At 26.5% G+C, this 22,318-nt stretch overlaps 1 protein-coding gene across 4 annotated transcripts in view; it reads right to left on the bottom strand.

Moving 5' to 3' along the window:
• Positions 1 to 22,318, bottom strand: part of LOC135931500 (liprin-alpha-2-like) — a 100,108-nt gene that overhangs the window by 41,768 nt on the left and 36,022 nt on the right. For all 4 annotated transcript variants that reach the window (XM_065468661.1, XM_065468662.1, XM_065468664.1 and 1 more), the window contains exons 4-15: positions 12,516 to 12,590; positions 9,873 to 10,064; positions 9,676 to 9,765; positions 6,944 to 7,090; positions 6,706 to 6,840; positions 6,531 to 6,614; positions 6,184 to 6,378; positions 5,868 to 5,992; positions 5,657 to 5,768; positions 4,445 to 4,625; positions 4,075 to 4,183; positions 32 to 206 (exon numbers count right to left, since the gene is read on the bottom strand). In XM_065468661.1, the coding sequence (XP_065324733.1) occupies positions 32 to 206; positions 4,075 to 4,183; positions 4,445 to 4,625; positions 5,657 to 5,768; positions 5,868 to 5,992; positions 6,184 to 6,378; positions 6,531 to 6,614; positions 6,706 to 6,840; positions 6,944 to 7,090; positions 9,676 to 9,765; positions 9,873 to 10,064; positions 12,516 to 12,590 (1,620 nt within the window). The remainder of the gene's footprint in view (positions 1 to 31; positions 207 to 4,074; positions 4,184 to 4,444; positions 4,626 to 5,656; positions 5,769 to 5,867; positions 5,993 to 6,183; positions 6,379 to 6,530; positions 6,615 to 6,705; positions 6,841 to 6,943; positions 7,091 to 9,675; positions 9,766 to 9,872; positions 10,065 to 12,515; positions 12,591 to 22,318) is intronic.

Raw genomic sequence — 22,318 nt, 5'->3', positions numbered from 1 at the left:
AATTTGAACAAAAAAAAATGCTAAATACTACTTGGATATTAAGTCCAGGAGAGCTTCCGATAGGGGGCGAAGAGGATGAGGAGAGTAATATGTGATCATGTGAAGGTGATATATTTTGCCGATCTGTGCTAATAATTTCGTATATCATTTTACTTTCCAAATCTTCAGCTCTTAAATCGGAATACTGCTTTTCCTCTTGAATCAATCTATAAACATCAAAATAAAATAATGTCTTATATAGATAGGTGGGGTGATTCACTTTATCACATTTTGCGTTTCTGTTTAATTTTAATATTTTAACCCGTTACTGGTACGATGCATATATGCACCACCTCCTATATACCATTTTTAAATATAGTAGTTTTTATTTTAAAAAATAATAAATAAGGTTTTTATCTAGTTCAGACATTTTACTTCAAAACTGTAAAAAAAATATGAAAAAAAGGTCTAAAATGCAAAATTTTCTAAGTGATCTCACGAGTAATATTGTTAAACGGCTCGTTTTGAGCCTATTTTTAAAAACGGCTAACTCAATATTTTCGCCAGAAAAATATTAACTAAGCCTCGAAATCTTGATACTATATGCCTAAACCTTTGCTCCTTCTATGAGCAAAATTTTCAGGCTTGCGTAATATTTTTCTGAATAAAAAACTGAGTTAGTCGTTTTTAAAAATCGGCTCAAAACGAGCCGTTTAACAACACTACGAGCATATTATGAAATTATTTCGATGAAAACTAGTGAGCATATTTTCTTTATAGATATATCAATATTTATCAATCCTTTTTGAATTTTTAAATAATTAAAATTTTAATAGGTAACCACAAAAAGTTGACTGGTGCATATATGCACCGTTAACAATCTAGCAGTATAAATTTTTTAAAAAATTCAAACAAATCAAATTTAACATAATGAATTATAATTCTTTATATTATACTTAAAACCAGAACCGCCACTAATGGGAGGGGGATGGCTCCCTTGAAAATTTGAAAAAAAAATTTTATACCCAAAAAAGGTCCTTTGAAAATAATAAAAAAAAATAGTCCCCTGAGATTTAAATCGAATAATATATTGTTCCTTTTATAATTCTGTATCTCGATCAAATTATATGAAATTATTCCAAATATTTGGTTAATAAATATTTAAAATTATTCATAAAAATTTTAAATTATTTGTAACATATTCCTTGCTGAACATTTTATTTTATTTTAAATTTATTTTTTTTTGTTATGCACCTGTTTTGTCAATTCAATCAAAATTATAATTATCAAAATAATAGATGACTAATTAAAAATCAAGATCCTACGAAAATAATTTTTCTAAATATTTAATTTTTAATAAAATCGTTTTCTAACAAATGAACAAGCGCTTGCTCAACTTTTTGAAGAGGAACCAAATGAAGAAAGAGATATAGTTATAATTCCGCCAAACCCCTCTGCAATTAGTGATGAAGAAAATTTCGACGAAAATGACTATGAAGTTATGCCTTCAAGATACAGCTGGAGAATTGGAAATTCATAATTCAGTTGATGACGACCTTCCAGAACTATCTTCTACAAGAAGCTATTCTCGAATTTCTCACAATTTAAAATGGAGAAAAACAGATGCAAAATATTCTTCAAGCCCTTTCAATAGGGAAAAAGAGGATGATTGATTTGCAAGGTAAAAGTCCATAAGATATATTTTCTTTAATTTTCGACGAAGACTTATATTCCTTAATTGTAGAACAAAGTAAAGAAGGAACAAGGTCTAGACATATATTATCGAAATCTTGAGGCTTAGGCAATACTTTTCTGGCTAAAATATTGAGTTAGCCGTTTTAAAAAATCGGCCCAAAACGAGCCGTTTAACAACACTAGGTCTAATTATAGCGATATTTCTCAATTACAATTTCAAAATATAATATTCATTTGGCAGACAATAAAATATATAAACATGATAGATTTATAAAGTTAGGCCTTGCATTAATATATTGAATAAAACAATTCGGAATTTTCAAACATAATTTATCAATAGATGAACAGATGATACCATATCGAGAAAGACATTCTTGCAAAATGTTCATAAAAGGAAAACCAATTAGATTCGAATACAAATCTTGGATATTGGCCTCTCCCGACGGTTACGTATTCTCATTTGATATATATCAAGGAAAAATCGAAAATAAATATGAATATGGATTAGGTGGAAATGTAATCATAAAATTATTAAAAGTATTTATAAAAACTAAATTATCATAAAATATATTTTGATAATTTCTTTCCCTCATTTAAACTTTTGTCATACTTAAAACAAATGGGATATTTTACAACTGGAACTGTGAGGGACAATAGAATAGAGCATTCATTGCCCAGTTGAATCTATAAAGGTTTTAGCAAAAAAAAGAAAGAGGATATTATGATTATAGGTACAAAAAATTAAACGAAATATTTGTAGTTCGTTGGAATGATAATTCGGTGGTAACCGTTGCATCGACATGCCACACTATCTCTTTGGTTTCTAATGTTTCAAGGTATTCCAAGAAAATATCTTCTAAAATAAAAATTTGCTTATAACAAACACATGGGTGGAGTTGATCTGTGTGATATCTCATATCTACATATAGAATAAAAATAAGAGGAAAAAAATGGTGGTAGCCAATATTAACCAATTTTATTGATGCTTTGGTAAATTCGTGGAAAATTTAGAAATTCGTGAATCGTGATGACAAGAAGAGTTTGTTTACATTTAGACGAGAAGTTACTAACTACCTCCTTCGAACACCAGTAAAATTTGTAAAAAATTTAAGTACAAGGCACGCCAGCCAGTTTGCATTACAGAGTGAAAACTGGACAATATTTATCCAAAATTATAGATAGAAAAAGACGAATATGCAGATATTGCCATAAGCACTCAAGATATATGTGTCAAACATGTCAAATCGCACTTCATATTAAATGTTTCAAGAATTTTCATAATATATAAACATTTTCTTGTTTTTATTATAAATTACAAAAAAAGAATAAAGATTTTTGTTGTTTTTTGATCTTTTAGTATTATACATAATTTTTATCTTTTTTAATCTGGTTAACGGTGCAGATATGCACCAGGCTAGATTTTCTATTTAGGATTATTTTTTTCGGCTGATTTTTTTAGAATATCATATTTGAGCATTAATCAATATAATTTGAGGGGTAAAAAAAAGGCTAAAAGGGGGATATTTTTATCCTTGACTTGCAATTAGGAACCTGGAACAAGTTGGATTAGATTGATGGGACGAAAAATATAGCTTCCAATGTTTTGCTCAAGCAATATTCTCATTTTAAGAAATTGATGATTTTTCAATCATATATTTAAAAATTATTACATCTAAGTTATATATTATCCAAAAGTATAAATTTACACTTATACGTATTAGTATAACTTAGCATGAATAGCCTTTCAATGCTCACCTGGGTGCAATGAGCGGCTGGTATAATAAAATATTCTTTTAAACTTAAAAATCGCAGTGGATAATATTAATAAATCGATTCTATAATTGCACATGTTAATGTCATACAAGTGACTGTCAAGTGTGTTTCTATACATTCACGTTTTTATTATTAAAGTCCCAAAATATAATCGTTTAGAGAAAATAATAAAGTATAAATAATAACTTAGATGTAATAATTAAATTAATAATGATTAATGGAGAAATGTGCTGGGTAATAATATAACAAGAATATTTTTCAGGAACATTCCTGAACTTTCACAAAACTGGAATAGAACATTTTTTAGGCTGAAACTGATCAGGAATGCAAAAAGAAATAGGCCCGAGTCCCTAATTAAAATCAGTATATCTTTTATATCTGTTTTCTATAACATCCCTAAAGTTTCTGGCTTGATGTGTTTTTAAACTTGAGGATAATATAATTAATAGGTTAAAAAAGAGGTGTTACATGATTAAATTATGCCCCAAGTATATTGAGTAGAATTTTTAAAATTGTTAGGAAAAAATGATATTCAATATAAAATCGTTATAAAATTAGATCCGTCATATTTTCATGAATACAATTTTTTTTAATTAAAGCTATTTAACATGTGAATCAAATACGCACCTGATTTCATTGTTTATTGCATCAAGTTGTTCTTGGAGAATAATAGCTAAAGACCGTGGATCTGAGGATGGTGAAAAGGGTACGGCATGTATATTTCCGTCAAGATTATCTAAATATAATTACAACTTTTAAAAATTATTACGTTAATAAGTAAATGTGTTCGAAAAATTTTAATAATATAATAATGAATTTTAACTAATTTTACAGCTTATGCCAGAAGGATAAATTAAATTGTATTATAAAGATACTAATTAATCATAGAGAACATGAGGAAAAATAAGAATATAAGAACCATTTTAAAACGTCAAAAAAATGATAAAAATAAATTAAGCAAGAGATAAAGTAAGGATTAGAGAACTAAAATATTTACCCTGACGTATGTTAAACGAAGGTCTTGGGCTACTAGAGAGAATCTCCATAGCAGAATAAATAGATTTTCTACTTTCTTGAAATGAAAGAGCGGCGTCTCCTAAAGCTAAAAAGGCGTCATTGACTCGATCAGTTATAACCCCATCGTTGCATTCTCTTGTGTTTAATGAATGAGGCAAGGCCTTGTTATATAAAACATTTAAAGGATTTAATTGTATCAATTTCAAATATTCAAAAAAGCTTTTAAAAAATTTATTAAAACTTTTATAGGAAGAAGAAAAAAAATATATCATAAATGATATAAACTGAAACAAAAAACAGGACGAGGATGGAGATAAAATTAGATCTACACATCTCGAGAGATATTCTTTGTCTACCGTATAAATTTTCTAGAAGAAAATATTTATCAAATATATGATGAAATAATAGTTTTTATTCATTCATTTAAAAAAATATATTACATATCAATTTTATTATTGTAAAAAATTTTAGAAAAATGGAACATTTTATACTGCTATTTGGACAATTTTGCAGATATATGATACATTAAAAATCCTTTGTTTAAATTCGAGACTAGATAATATAATGGGCATAAAATTAAATTTTAATTTATAATTGTATTAAAAATAAATAAATTCTGTCAATGTGGAAGTCTAGAACATGTAGCACGTCCAAAATTGACGATTATTGTAGAAATATAAGCCATGAAAAAGGCAATATTTTAAATATTTCAACTCAAAATAATAATATGTGAAAAAAATAATAACAATTGTACCATATATGTAAAGTTAATCATTAATAGGTTAGGAAAAAATTAGTTTAAAATTAATTTTGAAAGCAGTTTAATTAATCCTATAAATGAATTCAAAATAAAAATTGAAAAAAGATAAATAATTTTGATAAAGGTACATAAATTGGTATGAATTATTCTAATACTTAATCTTAAAAGTTCTCACATTTCAATCATACAAAACTCATTGCGAATAAGCAAGAAAAAGTAAAACACTTGAGTTACTATATAGTTTTTTACAAAGCCACGTGGACACGGTGTAAGTTATAAATTATTTATTTAACTATGATCTTTAAATTTGCGTATGCTAATGCTAACTAAAATAAAACAACGAGGGTCAAGTTTTTTAAAAAATCGCGACTTTCTAGTTCAAATTGATGTCGTAATAAATAAAATGATTATCGATTAAAGTGTGATTTGTACTTGATCTTTATCCCCAATGTATAGAGCACATTGTTTAAGAATATTGTATGGGCGTCTCAAGATGTGCGTTGATGTGTTGATGCCTTCATCGTGATTCAGTTGATATAACACTCTAGAAATTTTAACAATATTTATATATTTAAAATTTATTAAGTTAAGAGTAATCCGCTTACATCTAAAAATTATTTTTTAAAGAATTTAATAATTTTACTCGTTATTGTTAGAAGATGAGTTAGGGAAATGGTAATAAGGGTGCATGAGTAAATTTTTATCACCGACAGCATTGAATATCTCATATTCGGATCTTATCTTAGCCATTTCCTCGATCATCTTGCGCTTTTTGATAAAAAAGTTAAATTTTATAAAAAGTTCATTTATTGTACTGTTCTAAACTATAGATCACATAATAAACATCAATTTATTATTAAGGGAATTTTTTAAAATTCATTTTTTAAAATTCCATTAGGTAGTAATATTTAACGAATTGAAATACGAGTGGGAAAAATAAAATATGGTGTAATACACACTTTTTCCCTCTCCATATCCTCGACCACACGTTTGTACTTATCGAGTTCATGTGAAAGGTTGTTTTTCTCCTCGAGCGAATTCATGCGCTCCTTGAGTTGTGATTGCAATCTCTCGTTGGATTCTGAGAGAAGTTTATCTACCGTTTCCGATAGCCGTTGGTTGTGTTCTTCATTCATTTTCTCGCGTTGTCTTCCCTTTAAGCAACAATACAATATTATATTGGATAAATTAGATACCCTGGTCAAAATACTAATGAGGATTGTCATTAAGAGCACTTAGATGGTATGTTAATCCAGTTAGAAAAAAAAGTTGGCCTTTTAAACATTAATCATAAAATATATGTAACTCGCTGTAGTTCCATTTTCGTTTCTTCTAATTGTGTTTCTAGTCGTTTAATTCTATCCTCAGATGTACCCTGTTTTTCTTGAGCCTAAAAGTGATATATATTTATAGTTAAAATATATCTTAAATAAAAAAAATATATTCTCGAATACATAATTATTTTAAAAGAATATCAGTACTTTGGAAAGTGCTTCCAATCTTTGAGCCAATTCTGCTTCCATTGTGGGTAAGGCTTCGGCTTTAAGAATAAATTGTGACAATCTATCTTCGGATATTTCTAATTTTTCCTTAAAAGCTTTGAGTTGATCTTCGGTCTAAGAATTATATTGTGACCCAAGATTACAAAATAGATTATAGAAGTAATGGGATTCAAATAATATTAGTAATTTTGTGCTCAATAACTAAATATTTTTATACTTGTTTCAATGAAGCTTGATTGTTTATTAACTCGGCCTTTAGTTTTTCTGTTGTTTCTTTGGAATGGGTCAATTCTCGTTGCGCATTTAGGTATCTTTTTTCTAGAGTGGTTATCCTTTCTTCTTGATCGTGTTTTTGTGCCAATGACTTTGAGGAAAATTAATGAGAAAATTTTAAAATATTTTTTGAATATATTTATTCTAAATCCGAAATTATTTTGATTATATTAGGAATTTCTATTTGATAATTTAATATAACTAGCTGTTACGTAGATTTGATAGTAAAAAGCACGTAAATGAGTATGGATGTAGGGATGATCGCTTGATGTGATTAAGGTGCAGAGAAAAGGAGAATAGCTCTGTATTGAATAAGGGAGAATGGATAAAAATGAAAAGATAGAAATTAATAAAGGATAGTTATGATGGCATGGGCTTAGAAATACTTGTTTTGAAATATGTAAGTGAAAAAGATAGAAATAATTGTCGAAATAAAGTTTGAATGACCATAAAATAAATCATTGGCAAGCCAATATAGTTTCAGGGTCTATAGGCATGGATGGACAAAAAGCAACAATTAGCGCTTTAAGATAACACAACGTTCCTGATTCACATTAACTAATATAAAAATTATTATATTATTAAATGAACAAGAATAATGAAAATATGAGAGCTAACGAAAAAAAAGATTCATAAGACTACCTGACAAATTTCATTTTATTATAGACCAAATGTTAGAAGAAGTTGAAATGGAGAACCCCGATAATGTGCTATGCTCCCTGGGTGGGCAAAAATTGTGATTTATTTTATAAAAATCAATTTTTCTATTATATAAATCACGACTTTAAGCAAATAACTAACATTTTAATTAGAGAATAATAAAAATATCATATAATTATTTATAACTTTAATCATTTATAAATTTTCTAGGTAATAAAAATAAAATAGAGGTTCATTTCTATAAATATGGGTTTGTAGTGATAAAATTTTTAAAAAAATGTACATCTTTATGTATAAATTAATCTTTTTAAAAAGGTTCACCCCCGGTATTATTTTTTTAACGAAATAAAAATTAAATCATACCGTTATTTATATATAAATAGGCCTGGAGCGAATTTGAAAAAATAAGTCTGGCTCTGATGTATTAACCGGAGTATCGAACTTATTAATTAAGTTCATTATTAAAATTTAAGAGGTTCAGGTTTAAAAACCTTTTGAAGGGAGGCAATAGATCACAACATGTGTAGATGGGTAAGACATTGCTATTACTGCTAATAGATAAGGTTGTTCTATTCTTTCATCCCAGTTCATAACTGCATTTTTATGTCGATTTTATAAACGGCTAACTCAATATTTTATTAATAAAAATATTACGCAAGCCTGAAGATTTTGCTCATAGTTGTTACAAATGTCTAGACATCTATAGCAAAATCTAGAGGCGTAGGCAATATTTTCCTAAGCCGTTTTTAAAATCGCCTCAACGAGCAGTTTAACAACACTAGTGGAGTGTATAAGTAATAGTGCTCTGTAAAGATCTGTCCGAGTTCGCCTGCCAGAAGTAAAACTTATGACAGGGTAAATTTTTCAGATATTGATTTTCATATTAGACAGAATTTGATTTTTTTCAAAATTTCAAATCTATTTTAAGATACAACATTTAAACGATCTTTATAATTTTTTAAAAATTATACTTTCAAATTTAAAATTCCTTTATTTTGTCATAATTTTTAAAATTCAACAAGAGCTTTAATTATTTTACATTATATAAACATTGATATTATTAATAGAAGCTATTATTTAGCATTCATGTGACACAATAAACTTTGCTTATGGCAAATACATTCCACCTATAATTTTTAAAATTTAGCCTATCAAAGTAATTGTATTTTTTTAACAACTCATTTTGCAATTTTTTTTAAAAAATCTGACAAATCGCACAGACAGGACCGGACTTATTTAATCATAATTTTAGGCTGAATTTGGTGGACTTTTTCGAAAAAAATTAGACCAATCGCTCTCAGCAGAAAAGCTGATTTTTAAAAAATTAAATATTGATAAAATTGTTAATTAAATATTGCTAATTAATTTAACAATGGTTTGTTAATAAATATTTCAGGGAAAAAGATATAACGTAATAAAATGAAAGCCAGTTCCATCACTTCCCTTTATGAGTTATTTTTCTCCAGGATATTTTTAAAAATATATTATCATTTTATTATAAAATTTGATATAAATCAAAAAATTCTGATTTAATTAAATTAATAGATTTCTTTATTTTTATCAAAAAAATCATGATTTTTGCTAACCCTAGAAGCAAATTAATGTTAAACGATAAATTATAAAATTTTTCAATTGATTAATTTATATCATTTTTTAATCGACCAGTCCTGATATACTAAAAAAACGATATTTATAGGTCCAGCTTGGAGTTGTTTTTTTATTTTTAAGCCCGGTTCTTTTTTGAAATAATATTAGTTGTAATGGTCAGTTGGGCAGATCTCTGCAAATGAGAGTATGAATGTGATTACCCTAGTGGAAATGAGAAGGGGACAGATTTTATGGCGAATGCCATAATAAAATTCTATTCCATGGGCGCCCATAATTAAGAATGATTTATTTAGGGAAGGAGAGTAAACTAAGATTAAAACCTTTAAATCATGTGATATTTATAGAATAAGATAAATAATTATTTTTTGAAAAATAAAATTTATAAAACATTTATAATAGCCATAAAACTTCTCTCAATTCTCGTTGGAATATAGCGCTTTGTTCTTTCAAAGTTTTTACTTCTTCTTCGTCGCGAATATCTCTATCTAATTGAGTTTCCTGTAAAATATAGGATTCAAATAAATCATATAGATAATATAAAACATATATGCATTCGAAAAAATAAATATTCTTTATAAACCGTTATATACAACTACATTTTATACTTTATTATAAACGGGGGTGCTTGGCTCAGAAAAGTTTTTCGGTGTAGGAGTGTCGCATTCGCTCGATAAAACATTATTCCCGAAAATGGAATAATCGGAATTGACTATAGAAATGGTGCCATCGGGTGAAGTCATAACCGATAATTTGTCATGACCATTAGTGTCACGTTTTATTTCCTTCAGTCGATGTATCTTTTTGAGAGAGAAAAAACATGCAAGAATTATAATAAAAATTTTTAAATAAGGGATATCTTTCGATGACAACAGTAAATACTTCTAAAATCAAATCATCTAGTAGTGTCAACAAAAAGATGAGGTTTATAAATAACTACCTATTATGTAGTCAAAAAATTATTTAAGCTCTTTTATCATTTTACAGTTTAGAATTCCTGGTCTATTTTTCTAGGGCTGTGCCGATCCACATATTTTTCACCGATCCGATCCGATATTAGTTAAAACCCGATCCGATATTTATATTGATTTTTCACCACCCCTCTTTGAACCATATGTAATTAAGAAATCAATATTTTTTATGCAAAAGAATTATGCATTTAATTTAATTTTTTTATTTCAACAATAATTATAAAAAAATTATATTATAATAGATAAAATAAATATAATAATATATCCATTTTATGTTGGTTTATAAAATTGTAATATTTGACATATAAAATTATAATATATTAGATTTTTTTAAATAAATATAAGAGCCTCTAGATTTTCAGGCAAAGGATCAGAATATTTCCAAATATTAGTTTTATTAAGAATGGCTGATATTGTTGGCTGACTTTCGATTTGTTTTTTCTAATATTTCTCGTTATTTTTGTATTAGCTCTTCGAATTCCGTTTGATGGAATCGCTTTAAATGTTTCCGAATATTTGTTGAATTAAATGAATTTTTCATTATTCCTCCCCGTGAAATTAGAATTCCGCAGATAACGCATTTTGCAAAATTCTCTTTATCTTCATCAAAACCATAATTCAGAAACCATATTTAAAATAATTCTTTTATTTAAAGTATAAATTATAAAATTGGTGTTATTTTTTAAAAAAATTAAAAATAAATTTTTATAAAAAAACTTTTAAAATCTATTTAAAAAAATAAATAAAATTTGCATTGTTTAAAAAAAAATTATTTAGAAAATATTATTAATGTAATATAGAACCTTATTGAAACTCGAAAAATTTTTTATTTTTTTAAATATTTTTTAAAAAAATAATAAATATGATGTAATAATAATTCATAATTTCATTACTCAAAAGTTTTAAGAATTGCATTTTTAGTAAAAGGATCGATATTTAATATCGGCACAGCTCTAATTTTTTCCTAGTATTTAACATAAATATTTTCTATTTTTTAGATTTGCTTGACACAAATGCACAATACAAACTACAATTCCATAATGGATCTCACTCTTGATATTTTATTTGTTCTAATTTTTTTATATATTTGATATGTTAATTTTAACAAAATATACTTGATAACTTGAACTTATAATAAATAAATATTTGTATAAATACTTAAAAAGGGTTGTTTACAGTAACATGTAAGTTTCAATTGATATTTTTCCATTTTTAGATTCAGTGTAATAAAATTTGTGATTCCATAATGCAACTCATTTTTGATATGTTAATTTTCATATAATATACTTGGCTTATAATAAAAAGATATGTATTAATACTAAACAACTACTGACTTTGTTGTTTTTTATTGTTCAATATTTTATAAATATTGCCTAAATTGTTTATATTTTTGATAATAAAAATAATACCCATTCTTAAATTTACTGTCCATAAAATCATAACCCCTTTTTAATATCGGATTGGCCGTATCATTCGTATTTCTAAGCAATAGATTATCAGCCGATATGATAAATTGGTGGAGCCGATCGGTGTAAAATTTTTATTAGTAAAACAATATTAATACCGAAATACGGAAATATTTTTTTTAAATATATATTTTTTAAATCGGAATAGCCCCCAATTATTTATGTATATTTATTTTTTGATGTATATATGGTTTATTATATTTCCTTTAATCCTTTCCCCATAATATAATTATTAAAAATTTCATTGGTTGATATCAACTAGATATCGGCTAAATCAGATTAACCTTTAAAATGCCGCGCCTATAAAACTCAAAATAACCCATTATAAAAGTAGGCATGAATTTATATTAGAGATTTGGAATTAAAAATGTCTTATCGATTAAATTAATATATTTTAAATTACCTAACCCTTAAAAAATAAAAACAATTATCTTAATTTAAGCAGACAAAATATATTACAATTAGAGGCTGGCGCGGTTGGGCCGTTAAAAAGGTTTTATGGCCAGGTCCGCAAGTATTTTTTACCTGGTCCATCTCGTAAAATAACATTGTATATTTGCCCGGCTCGAAATAATTTGTTATGAAGGAAAATATATAAATTAGCTTAATTCTTCGATTTAAAAAACTAGCCAAATTCTGACCCATGAAATATTTTGCAAAATCGACCAGTTAATCGTGTTATCAAGGCCTGTAATAAAAAAATTTAAGGATCAAGGGTTAGGCTGGCCGTGCAAATCTCTAATGAAAAAAATATTGAAATTTACACCAATTAATTATAAATAATTGATGATTTAAAAATATATGATTTTATAACTTCCTGATTGGCTCTGTTAAGTTCTTCCTCGAGAGATACCACCTTTTCCAAAGCTATCCGTAATTTTTCTCTCACCTAAATTTTAGAATAAAAATATTGAAAATGCTAAATTTGAATTAGTTACTTTTATTTAAATTTGTAAAATATGTGAATAAATTTTACTTTATCGCAATTTAGCAAAATTAAAATTGTATGGCTCTTTTGTTTTATGAAATTGTATAATTTAAGTTTTACCTTCGGTAAACTTCTTTAAAAAATATTTTGCTAAGATTTTAAATTTAGTTATACCAATGGAATTTCCGGTTATTGCTATTATGGTCTTATATATCAACAAAAAATGAATATGAACCCATAAAAATAAATGTGATATTTTATAATTATTATTTCAAATAGGTAATTAACTTAGGGCTAACAGTTTTTATGTAGTATGTCTCTCTTGGTTATTCTAGCAAGCATCAGCAACCTTATCTTTGAAATAAACATAATTTTGGAACGAATGATCGGTGGCATAGTTTAAATTATTGGACGGAATAGGGTATCTTGGTTCAAGGTGACGAAATTTATCACACTTCTCACCTTTGAAATATTTGTATATCCCTGAGACAACAGAAGAAATCCCATGCAAGAAATTTCTCTATTTTCCTGGGTAAATCCATTCAGGCGTTTATTGAGGGAGGCTAACAAGAAGTAGATGGAATACCTTCGGCATGTGAATAGTGTTATTACTGTGCCCTGAATGTATAAACAATGTAAGAGTGCCTGATTTTAGAGCCTGAGGGATTGGAGCATCGAAGGTGTCTGGTAGGGCTTTTTCAATTAAACCTAACTAAGGCAAAACTAAGTTCTTAAGGGCTTAGAGACCCAGGCCTTTGAATGGGATAACATAAATGTGCTCATGCCCGGATCCATTATTAAGGCAGTTAGGTATGTTCAGTTCGATTGAAAAGTAAAATTTCAAAAAGTATCCAAATCTCATTGCTTATTGGAGAAAATAGTATTTTGTCAATCATTTAGATTTGCTTATTGAAATACATGCTTATTCTATTTCTTCTATGCATATATATAAACCAATAAATATGGATTACTAGTATGGGTGGGACCAATACCGATATATTTATATTGTTTAAAAATAATATAAAGCACAATACCAATATTAGTAAAAAAAAAAGATAAATATATAAAATCATTTGGTTTTTTCGTAGATCAATATGTCACTCTTTATTTTTTATTTCTTCCTTTCTCCCACTTACGCTTATTACATACAATATTAAATTAGTGTAACTAATCCACTATCTGTTAGGATTTTTTTATGGGGAGGGACGCTATAAGGTGGGGTTTCCGCCATAAATTTATTAGAGATCTTTAGAACCACTTATTGTAGATTTTTGGCTATGTTAAATTTTTATAAGTTTAATTTTGGTTAATCACTTTATTCATAAAAATGCTTTTTTAAAAAAATATTGATTTATAGTCGTTATAAATTATTAACCTTACTTATTTTTCTTTCAAATTATTGTCTACAATAACATATTGTACATATTAGGAGGGGTAGGGTGTGGGTTTATATGGTTAAAATAATAACGAGAACAAATTTCTGATGGTTACCTGCCTGATCTGTTATTATGGAAGCAAAATTTTTACATATGAAAAAAATTTTCATCTGTTCATTTTGGATATTAAATGAAGACATACAAATAATAGAGCACATACAAATACATATAATTATTTATCCTTATATTAAATTCCGATCAATTTTTAGAACTGTATTTTATGCAAATAGATAGTTGTATATTTCTTTCATTTTGCTATATTTTTGGGTTAAATAAAATGTTTAAAATCTATATTTTTATTATTTGATTAGTTGATACAAAAAAATTTATAATTAAATCAAATTTTTCATCTTCACTTCATAAATTTTTTATATAATTTTGAATCCTCGTTTTAATAAAATTTTTAAACAGTAATGCTTCATGGTTTTCTTTCTTTGTTTATTTAAAAATACAATTAAGATTTTTCATAACACTATTTATATTCTTTTAATAATTTCAATTTTACCAAAACAATAAAATATTGTTTAATACCAATATTCTAGAATTCGTTAATCATGTGCCTTTATAATATTTGTTCCCAGTCCTAGTTACTAATAATTGTCCTATACTATACCTAATATAATATATATACTTATACAAATATATTTAATATATAAAACGAAGGATAATAAGTAAATGATTTACAAAATTTCGATCCAATATTGGTTGTATAATAAATAAAATACATATTTAAAATTAATTCTGGAAGGTTTTTGTCAGTAATTGTAATGGGACAGAGATGAACCCTAAAGATGATATTGTGCCTTAATTACTTCGAACAAATATGAATTTAACAAGCTAGATACCTGTAATAATAATCTAACAACAAAATGTTTAATTTTTTTATAATTATCTATAATACTGAAAAAATTCCTTGCAAAGTTCTTCCTATTCCATCGAACTTTAATGAATGATAAAATTTAATTAATTTTCAATGAAGTCAAATCTGATTTATACAAGTTGGGAATAAATTATAACTTTATAAATTCTATTTTTCATTTTAAATCCTTAAAAACCAGAGACAATACCATCCTATCAGCCGCTACCAAAGTCGAAACTAACACAGTATCGGATGATATCAAAAATAATAATGTAGAATATTTAATGAAAAAATACAAACGTATAATTCATCAATATTATCATTTTATAAAAATTTGTAATAGAATCAATTAATCTTAAAGGTAATTGATAATATGATTAATTGTATGATGATTAATTGATGTATTTAGATAATTTGTAATTTGTTAAAGATATATAAACTTAAGTACAAAATATATTAAAGCAGTTAAAAATATAATAAATTGTTCATAATAGTCAATTATTTCTAAATTAATTATGAAATTCATAAAATTAAAAGAAATATAATATAAAGAAATTAAGCCCTTTCTTTCTTATAGATTGCTTAGAAACTTGTATATGAATTTTTTTATAAACAATATTTACAAAATCTTTTATATTTATTTATTTCTACTTCAGTAGTTAATAATTTCTTTCCATTTTTATTATTTAAAGAATTATTCATCTTGTAAGTGAAAATAACAATGTTATACCTAAAAATTAATTCGTTATTCGATTCGTATTTTACGAATGTGAATACCAAGAAAGTATACCCTACTCTGGCAACTAGAATTACCATCTTCTCTTTCACTACGTCTAAGTCTGCAGAATAAGGAAAATATACATTATTTGTAGAATAATTTTATATTCATTATCAGATCGAATTATTGAAAATCAATCGTATTAAATTATTTTATAATATCCGTAAATAATGTTTGTGAAAATTATATACAATAAAAAAAAACCAACCCATACAACGCAATTTAGTAACTCATTCAATTTACCAACACAACTCAAAACTAAAATTAATAAATATTCAACTCCAAATTTTATTCGCCAACTAAATATATAATTACAAAAAAAACAAAAAGTCAAAGTCATAATAATTATAAAATCTAGTCCCTTTAATCCTTTTTGGGGACAAAGAGATCACGAGTTCTACACGTGATATATAAAATCGCGTGACTATTTATAAATTTGATAAATATTAAACAAAATAATTTTTAAAAATAAATAATAATATGACATGCCCTCCATAAATGAGCTCATTCGCCCCCCCCCATATTGTTGGCCCCGTTGTAACTTTAGAATATGCATACTTTTAGAAATCTAATTCATCATGGGTTCTTTCTATCGTGTCAAATATTCAGTTTTATATTGAGTCTATTATTATTTATCATTAATTCCAAATTATTTTATTTTAACCATCAAATACGATTAAAAATTTCTAGAATATATATTTTTTCTTTAACTTACCCCATTCGATTCCTTATTCTGAATAATATAGAATTCCATAATATTTCACAAGAATGAATTTATCTTCCTTCCCATATCTTTGATAGTATAGTGGTTTCCTTTTCAAAATCTCGATAGTTTCGCTGAAGTGGGCATTGGCTGTGATCGAATATTAATTATCTTGAACCAACTTTAATGATTTGCCTGCGAATTTTCAACAAGTTAGAACAAATATTGTTACCTGGACCCAACGTTAAATTTGTCTCCGTAGCATCGAGTTTGAACGAATATTAGTTATCTCTAACCAAGGTTAATGATTTGCCTTTGTAATCTTCATCGAGTTTAAAAGAATATTGTTATCTTGACCCAAAATTAATGATATGTCTCGGTAGTATCGTGTTTGAACGAATATTAGTTATCTTGGACCCAACGTTAATGACTTGCCTCTATAGTAATCATCGAGTATTGAATTTACATTTTACCTTTAAATGGATGTAGATGGAACGGAATCACTGCGTGAATTTTCTGTGTTTCAACTTTCGGTCTAATTTTAGAGAATCTTTCTCTTAATAGTACTTCTTCGTTGTAATAATTTTTTTGGGTAATATATTCAAAATATATGCCATTAATATCTTTAGCGAATTCATACAATTCACATGGTGTTGTTATTTTCTGTGAGTAAAATCTTTGTAAACTTGCCTTAGTAGCTAATCTTTTAATAGTGCCATCAATTCTTTCACAAGCATTTTTCTCGTGTGCTGTTCCGCCTATAAACAAAAATCTATCTAATGATGGCATATAATTAATAAAACAGCGGATCCATCCGATAAATTTTTTAGTTAAAAAAATTTAAACGGGGATAGTGTTATCCCGGTGCAGGTAATTCCTTCTCAAATGATTAAAAAAACTAATAAACTTTGAGATTTTTAAGCCAAATATTATATATGCTTAAAGAGATCTAAAAAATTCGCCCAAAATTGCTCATGAGAAATTATAAATCAAATTTAAATTTCAAAACGTCAAAAGTAACTTTTTTTACATTTTTACTAATAAAGTTTTTTATAAATGTTACTCAGACTAAAAATTCTAAATGATAAAATAAATTCAATTTTATCATGACTTATTTTTCGTAAATTATATGACATTTTTAAGTAATAACAAGCTCTTCCGGGTAATATATATAATATAGGTGAATCTGGTAAATTTAACATTGTTGGCAATTTATTTAAAAATAAAGAAGCACTATGACAAGCAACGTGAAAGGTAATAGGTACCCCGGGTGTTTTTCTAATTCTCAAATTTTCATTTTTTAAAATTTTTATATTAATAAAAAACTAAGATTTTTTTCTTGATTGATTTCTACCGTAAAGATATATGTAAAGAATAAAAGTACGTTTAAACATTTTGGAAAAATTGCTTCATCTAATTTTTATAGCACTTCAATTTTTTATAAACAATATAACCCCGTTCTCCCCTACTGATATTCTATTATGATGTCAAGATTCTGATATCATAACGAAATTTAGGCAACAAATCAGTAGAGTAATCCGCCTCAATCATCTTGTTATTTGGGCAAATGTAAGAATAATCCATGATCAACGCATTTAGGCGGATAATATATAAATATGGTTTTATTCTTCTAATAGTCTTTATTTTCTCATTCTTTAATTTCAACCCAACAATCTATATATTAAAACCATCTAAAATGGAACTTAGACGAAGGACAATATTTATTTTTATGTAATTTTTAAAGATCAAATTTATATTTCAGGATAAGGTACAAAGCTATCATTGAAATAGGGATCAATCTATTATCACCCTTTTGTTATTTATTATAAAGATTATTTGGCAAATATATGTTGCCTAAATTACATAATGATATCCGAATCTTTACAACATAACACAATATCAGTATATAATTTTCAAAAAACATTAGTAGAAATCTTTTAACTAATAAATTTAGTATGTCAAATAAAAAAAATTCTGCACAGTATAAAAATTTTATTAATATTATCTTTGATTAAATTCGGCAAATTTGATCCTATGATCATTCATTTAACCTTTTAGTGCAAATACCAAACATTATGCTTACCACTTTCAACTGCGAGAATACAAATTTTTGGCCGAAGGCTTGCAAATTTTTAACAACTAATTTTAAAATCATGCTTCATTTCTTTAAGAAAATATATATTTCTTTCAAATTATCTAAAATTAATCTTTTTGCATGGTATTCTTTTTCCCGTCTCTGGCCGAAATCGAAATGTAATCTTTCTCGCCTGGCATGATTATTTCGTCTCTATAATAACATTATGGCAATTTTAACTGTATAAAGTTTATAGTTTTTCCAGGCTTGTAATCAGGTGTTGAAAAAAATCCTTTCCCCGTTATCAGTAATATAGCTTGTTATGCTATGTAATATGTTGTATTAAATTCAATTTTAATTTTATATACCGTCCAATTTTCGGAAATATCATATAAATTTTATATTTGTTAGTTTTAGATAAGGGTGGGAATTTTATTTAATATTTATTATAATATCATCATCTTATCTAAAAGAGACTCCATCGCTTTTTTAAATCTTGTTAATTTTTTTAAATAGGATATCCTTTTTCGGTTAACCTTTCTTTTATTGAAAATTCCCCACATAGTGGGATTCTCTTCATGATTTGTATCAGGGTCTACAAATGAATCATTTCACTTGGGAGTTTTTCCGTTTATCACATATATCATCTTATCATCTGGATGAAATATCATTCATGGTTGTACATTTCTTAGATTTTAAATGTATTTATTATGTTGTAATATTAAATTGATTTTGAGCCAGCTACTATCGATAAAGATGATGATATTCTAAACAATATTTTAAAAAAATCCCACTCTTATCTAAAACTTATAAATATAAAATTTTGCCGATATTACCAGAAAATTGGACAGTGTCCAAAATAATGAATGAATTTAATACAATAAAATACATGGCATGACAAGCTAAAATATTGATAGCGGAAAAGGGATTTCTATCAACACCTAACCCCAAGCCTGGAAAAACTATGGACGAATATACAGTTAAAATTGTACAAGAATTTTATCGTACGGACGAAATAAGCAGAATCATGCCAGGCAAGAAAGATTGCGTTTCGATTTTGACCAAAGACGGAAAAAAGAATACCATACAAACGAGATTAATTTTAGATAATTTGAAAGAAATTAATATATTTTTTAAAGAAATGAGGCCTGATGTTAAAATTGGTTTTTAGAAATTTGCAAACATTCGCTTAAAAAATTGTATACTCGTTGGAGGTAGAGGTGCACATAATGAATGTGTTTGCAGCTACCACAAAATTTTAAATTAATGATCATTGGATCTTTCCCAATTTATCCAATGATATGTTGCCCTTTAAAACATACAAACATATTTTACCCTTAATAATTTGTAATCTGCCTCCGATCTTGTTATATTGGCAAATGTGATAATTGTCCAGGGTCAACACATTTACGCGACATTAGAAATATTGTCTCGTTCTAAGGACATCGAATTTATAACATACAAACAATGGCTATCCGTAGATAGAACTCTTGAAACAATAACCAAGCCAGTAGATGAATTTATCAATGCCTTTTTTGAAAAAATGGAATCTTTATTACCCCATTCTTTTATTTCAATGCAACAATCGTTGTATCATACGAAGGCCAATATTTAATTTTATGTGATTTTTAAGAAAACTATAGCTTTATACTTCAGGATGAAGTACAAAGTTATCATTGGAATAGAGCTCAATCCACTGTTCACCCTTTTGTTATATATTATAAAGATAATTTTGCCAATATTTGTTGCCTAAATTATGTAATGATATCCGAATCTTTGCAACACAATACAATAACAGTACATTTTTCCCAAAAAACATTGGTAAAATTTTTAATTAATAAAATTTGTATGCCAAATGAAATTTTTTATTTTTTCGATGGACCCATTGCACAGTATAAAAATCGCAAAAATTTTATTAATATTTGCCATCATGAGATAGATTTCGAGGTACAAGCGGAATGACATTTTTCTGCTATAGCACATGGTAAAAGTGTTTGAGATGGGATTGGTGGCACTGTTAAAGATTAGCCGCTAGAGATAGTTAGCCCTTACTCAACGCAAATAACCACATCATATGTATTGTACGAGTTCGCTAAAGAAAATATTAATGGCATATATTTTGAATATATGACCCAAAAAAATTATGATTAGGAAGAACTATTACCCAGGGAAAGATTTTCAAAAACTAGGCCTATACCTGGAACACAGAAAATTCACATCGTGATTCCAACAAGTCTACATCAATTTAAAAGTAAAATGTATTCCAATTCAATAGAAAGCACTATAGAATATTTATCATATAATGATGAAAGTAAATTTTTGGAGAAATATCAGGATACATAACATGTGTTTATGATTCTAATTGGTAGTTAGCCTTTGTTTTAGGGAAAAATTAAAAGCAGGAAGAAATATATATAAAGTTTTTACACCAATCCGGACCTTCTAATTCCTTTACATTTCCAAGTATAGACGACACTCTTTAATTGCCAAAATGTCATATCTCAACATTAGTTTCACAGTTAACTGCACTGGCCGTAGTTATACATTGTCGTCACAAGAAAGTAAATGCGCTACAGAAAAATTAGAATCTTTTAAAAGTAGTTAGATATTATATCAAATCTTTACTTTTTAATATTCTATATATGAAATGCACAAGATTCTGATTCATACATTCAAGAACTATAAACTTGGTTAAATATATTTTATTAATATTCATTAAATATATGTTATATGGGCAAAAAACTTTATAATAAATAAAAGTAATAAATTGATTTTTCTATATCGATAGACAATTTCTATAATTGAATGAAAGCCCCATTTATTGTTATTTTCACTTGCAAGATGAATAATCCTTTAAATTATATCAAATAGTTCAAGAAAACATTAAAAACTGATTAATATATAATTTTATACAAAGATGTCCCCTTTCGGAAAAATAATACACTTTTCTAAACATTTTTATCTATTTTGAAAATGAAGATGGCCGCGTCCCAGACCAATTTTTTTTTATAAATATAAAGGAATAGTTTAGTAATGTCTACTAAAAAAAATTTAAAAATTGAAGGTCGTATTATTTCCAAAAAATTGTTTTTAGTCATTATATTATATATTAAATAAAATGGCTGGAAATTGGAAAAACAATTTTTTTTATCTAAAAGTAAAATCTTTGTATGTTATTTTGATATTATATTTATTATTTACAATTATGTGGTTTTAAGACATGTTAAATTGAATGAAGGCAGGCAGGGATCCAAACTGAACTAGAACCGAACTGTTAAACCGCTAAAAACCTGTATTTTTTATCGAACCTGAACCGAACCTAAACTGCTAAAAAATCTAGCCGAACCTGAACCGCTATAATGTCTCTGAACCGGTTCGAGTTTCATGATTTTATGCTTATAAAACAATATGTAAGTTATTAGTATATTGAAAAAATTTCAATTGCATTCAAATTATTTTAAAGATTATCATCAATCACAATTGATAAGTGTCGGTCATAATTTTTATAAACTTTAGTATATTGTCATTTTACAATATTTTTTTAAAATATTTTAAGCTTGTAAATTATAATGCCTAGAGAAAAATTAAATCCAAAATATTATTATAAATAACACATCAAATCTGATATCATATTGGCAGTGCCGGCTACCCAAGTCAGTGTGGAAAGATGCTTTTCAACAATTAAATCTATACTATCTCCTCATAGTGTAATTTGAGTGAGACGAATTTTGAAAATATATTAATTGTGCGGCTTAATAAAAAAAAATTAAGTAAAATATTGTTCATATTAAAATTAATCATTGATATTCTTATTCTTATTCTTATTTATATTTATAAAT

This window comes from Gordionus sp. m RMFG-2023, chromosome 1 (assembly GCF_954871325.1).
Source record: "Gordionus sp. m RMFG-2023 chromosome 1, tfGorSpeb1-WG-v2, whole genome shotgun sequence".
In the NCBI taxonomy this organism is placed as follows: Eukaryota; Metazoa; Nematomorpha; class Gordioida; order Chordodea; family Parachordodidae; genus Gordionus; species Gordionus sp. m RMFG-2023.
Note: the sequence above shows the minus strand (reverse complement) of the source record. Positions and strands in the feature narration are given on the sequence as shown.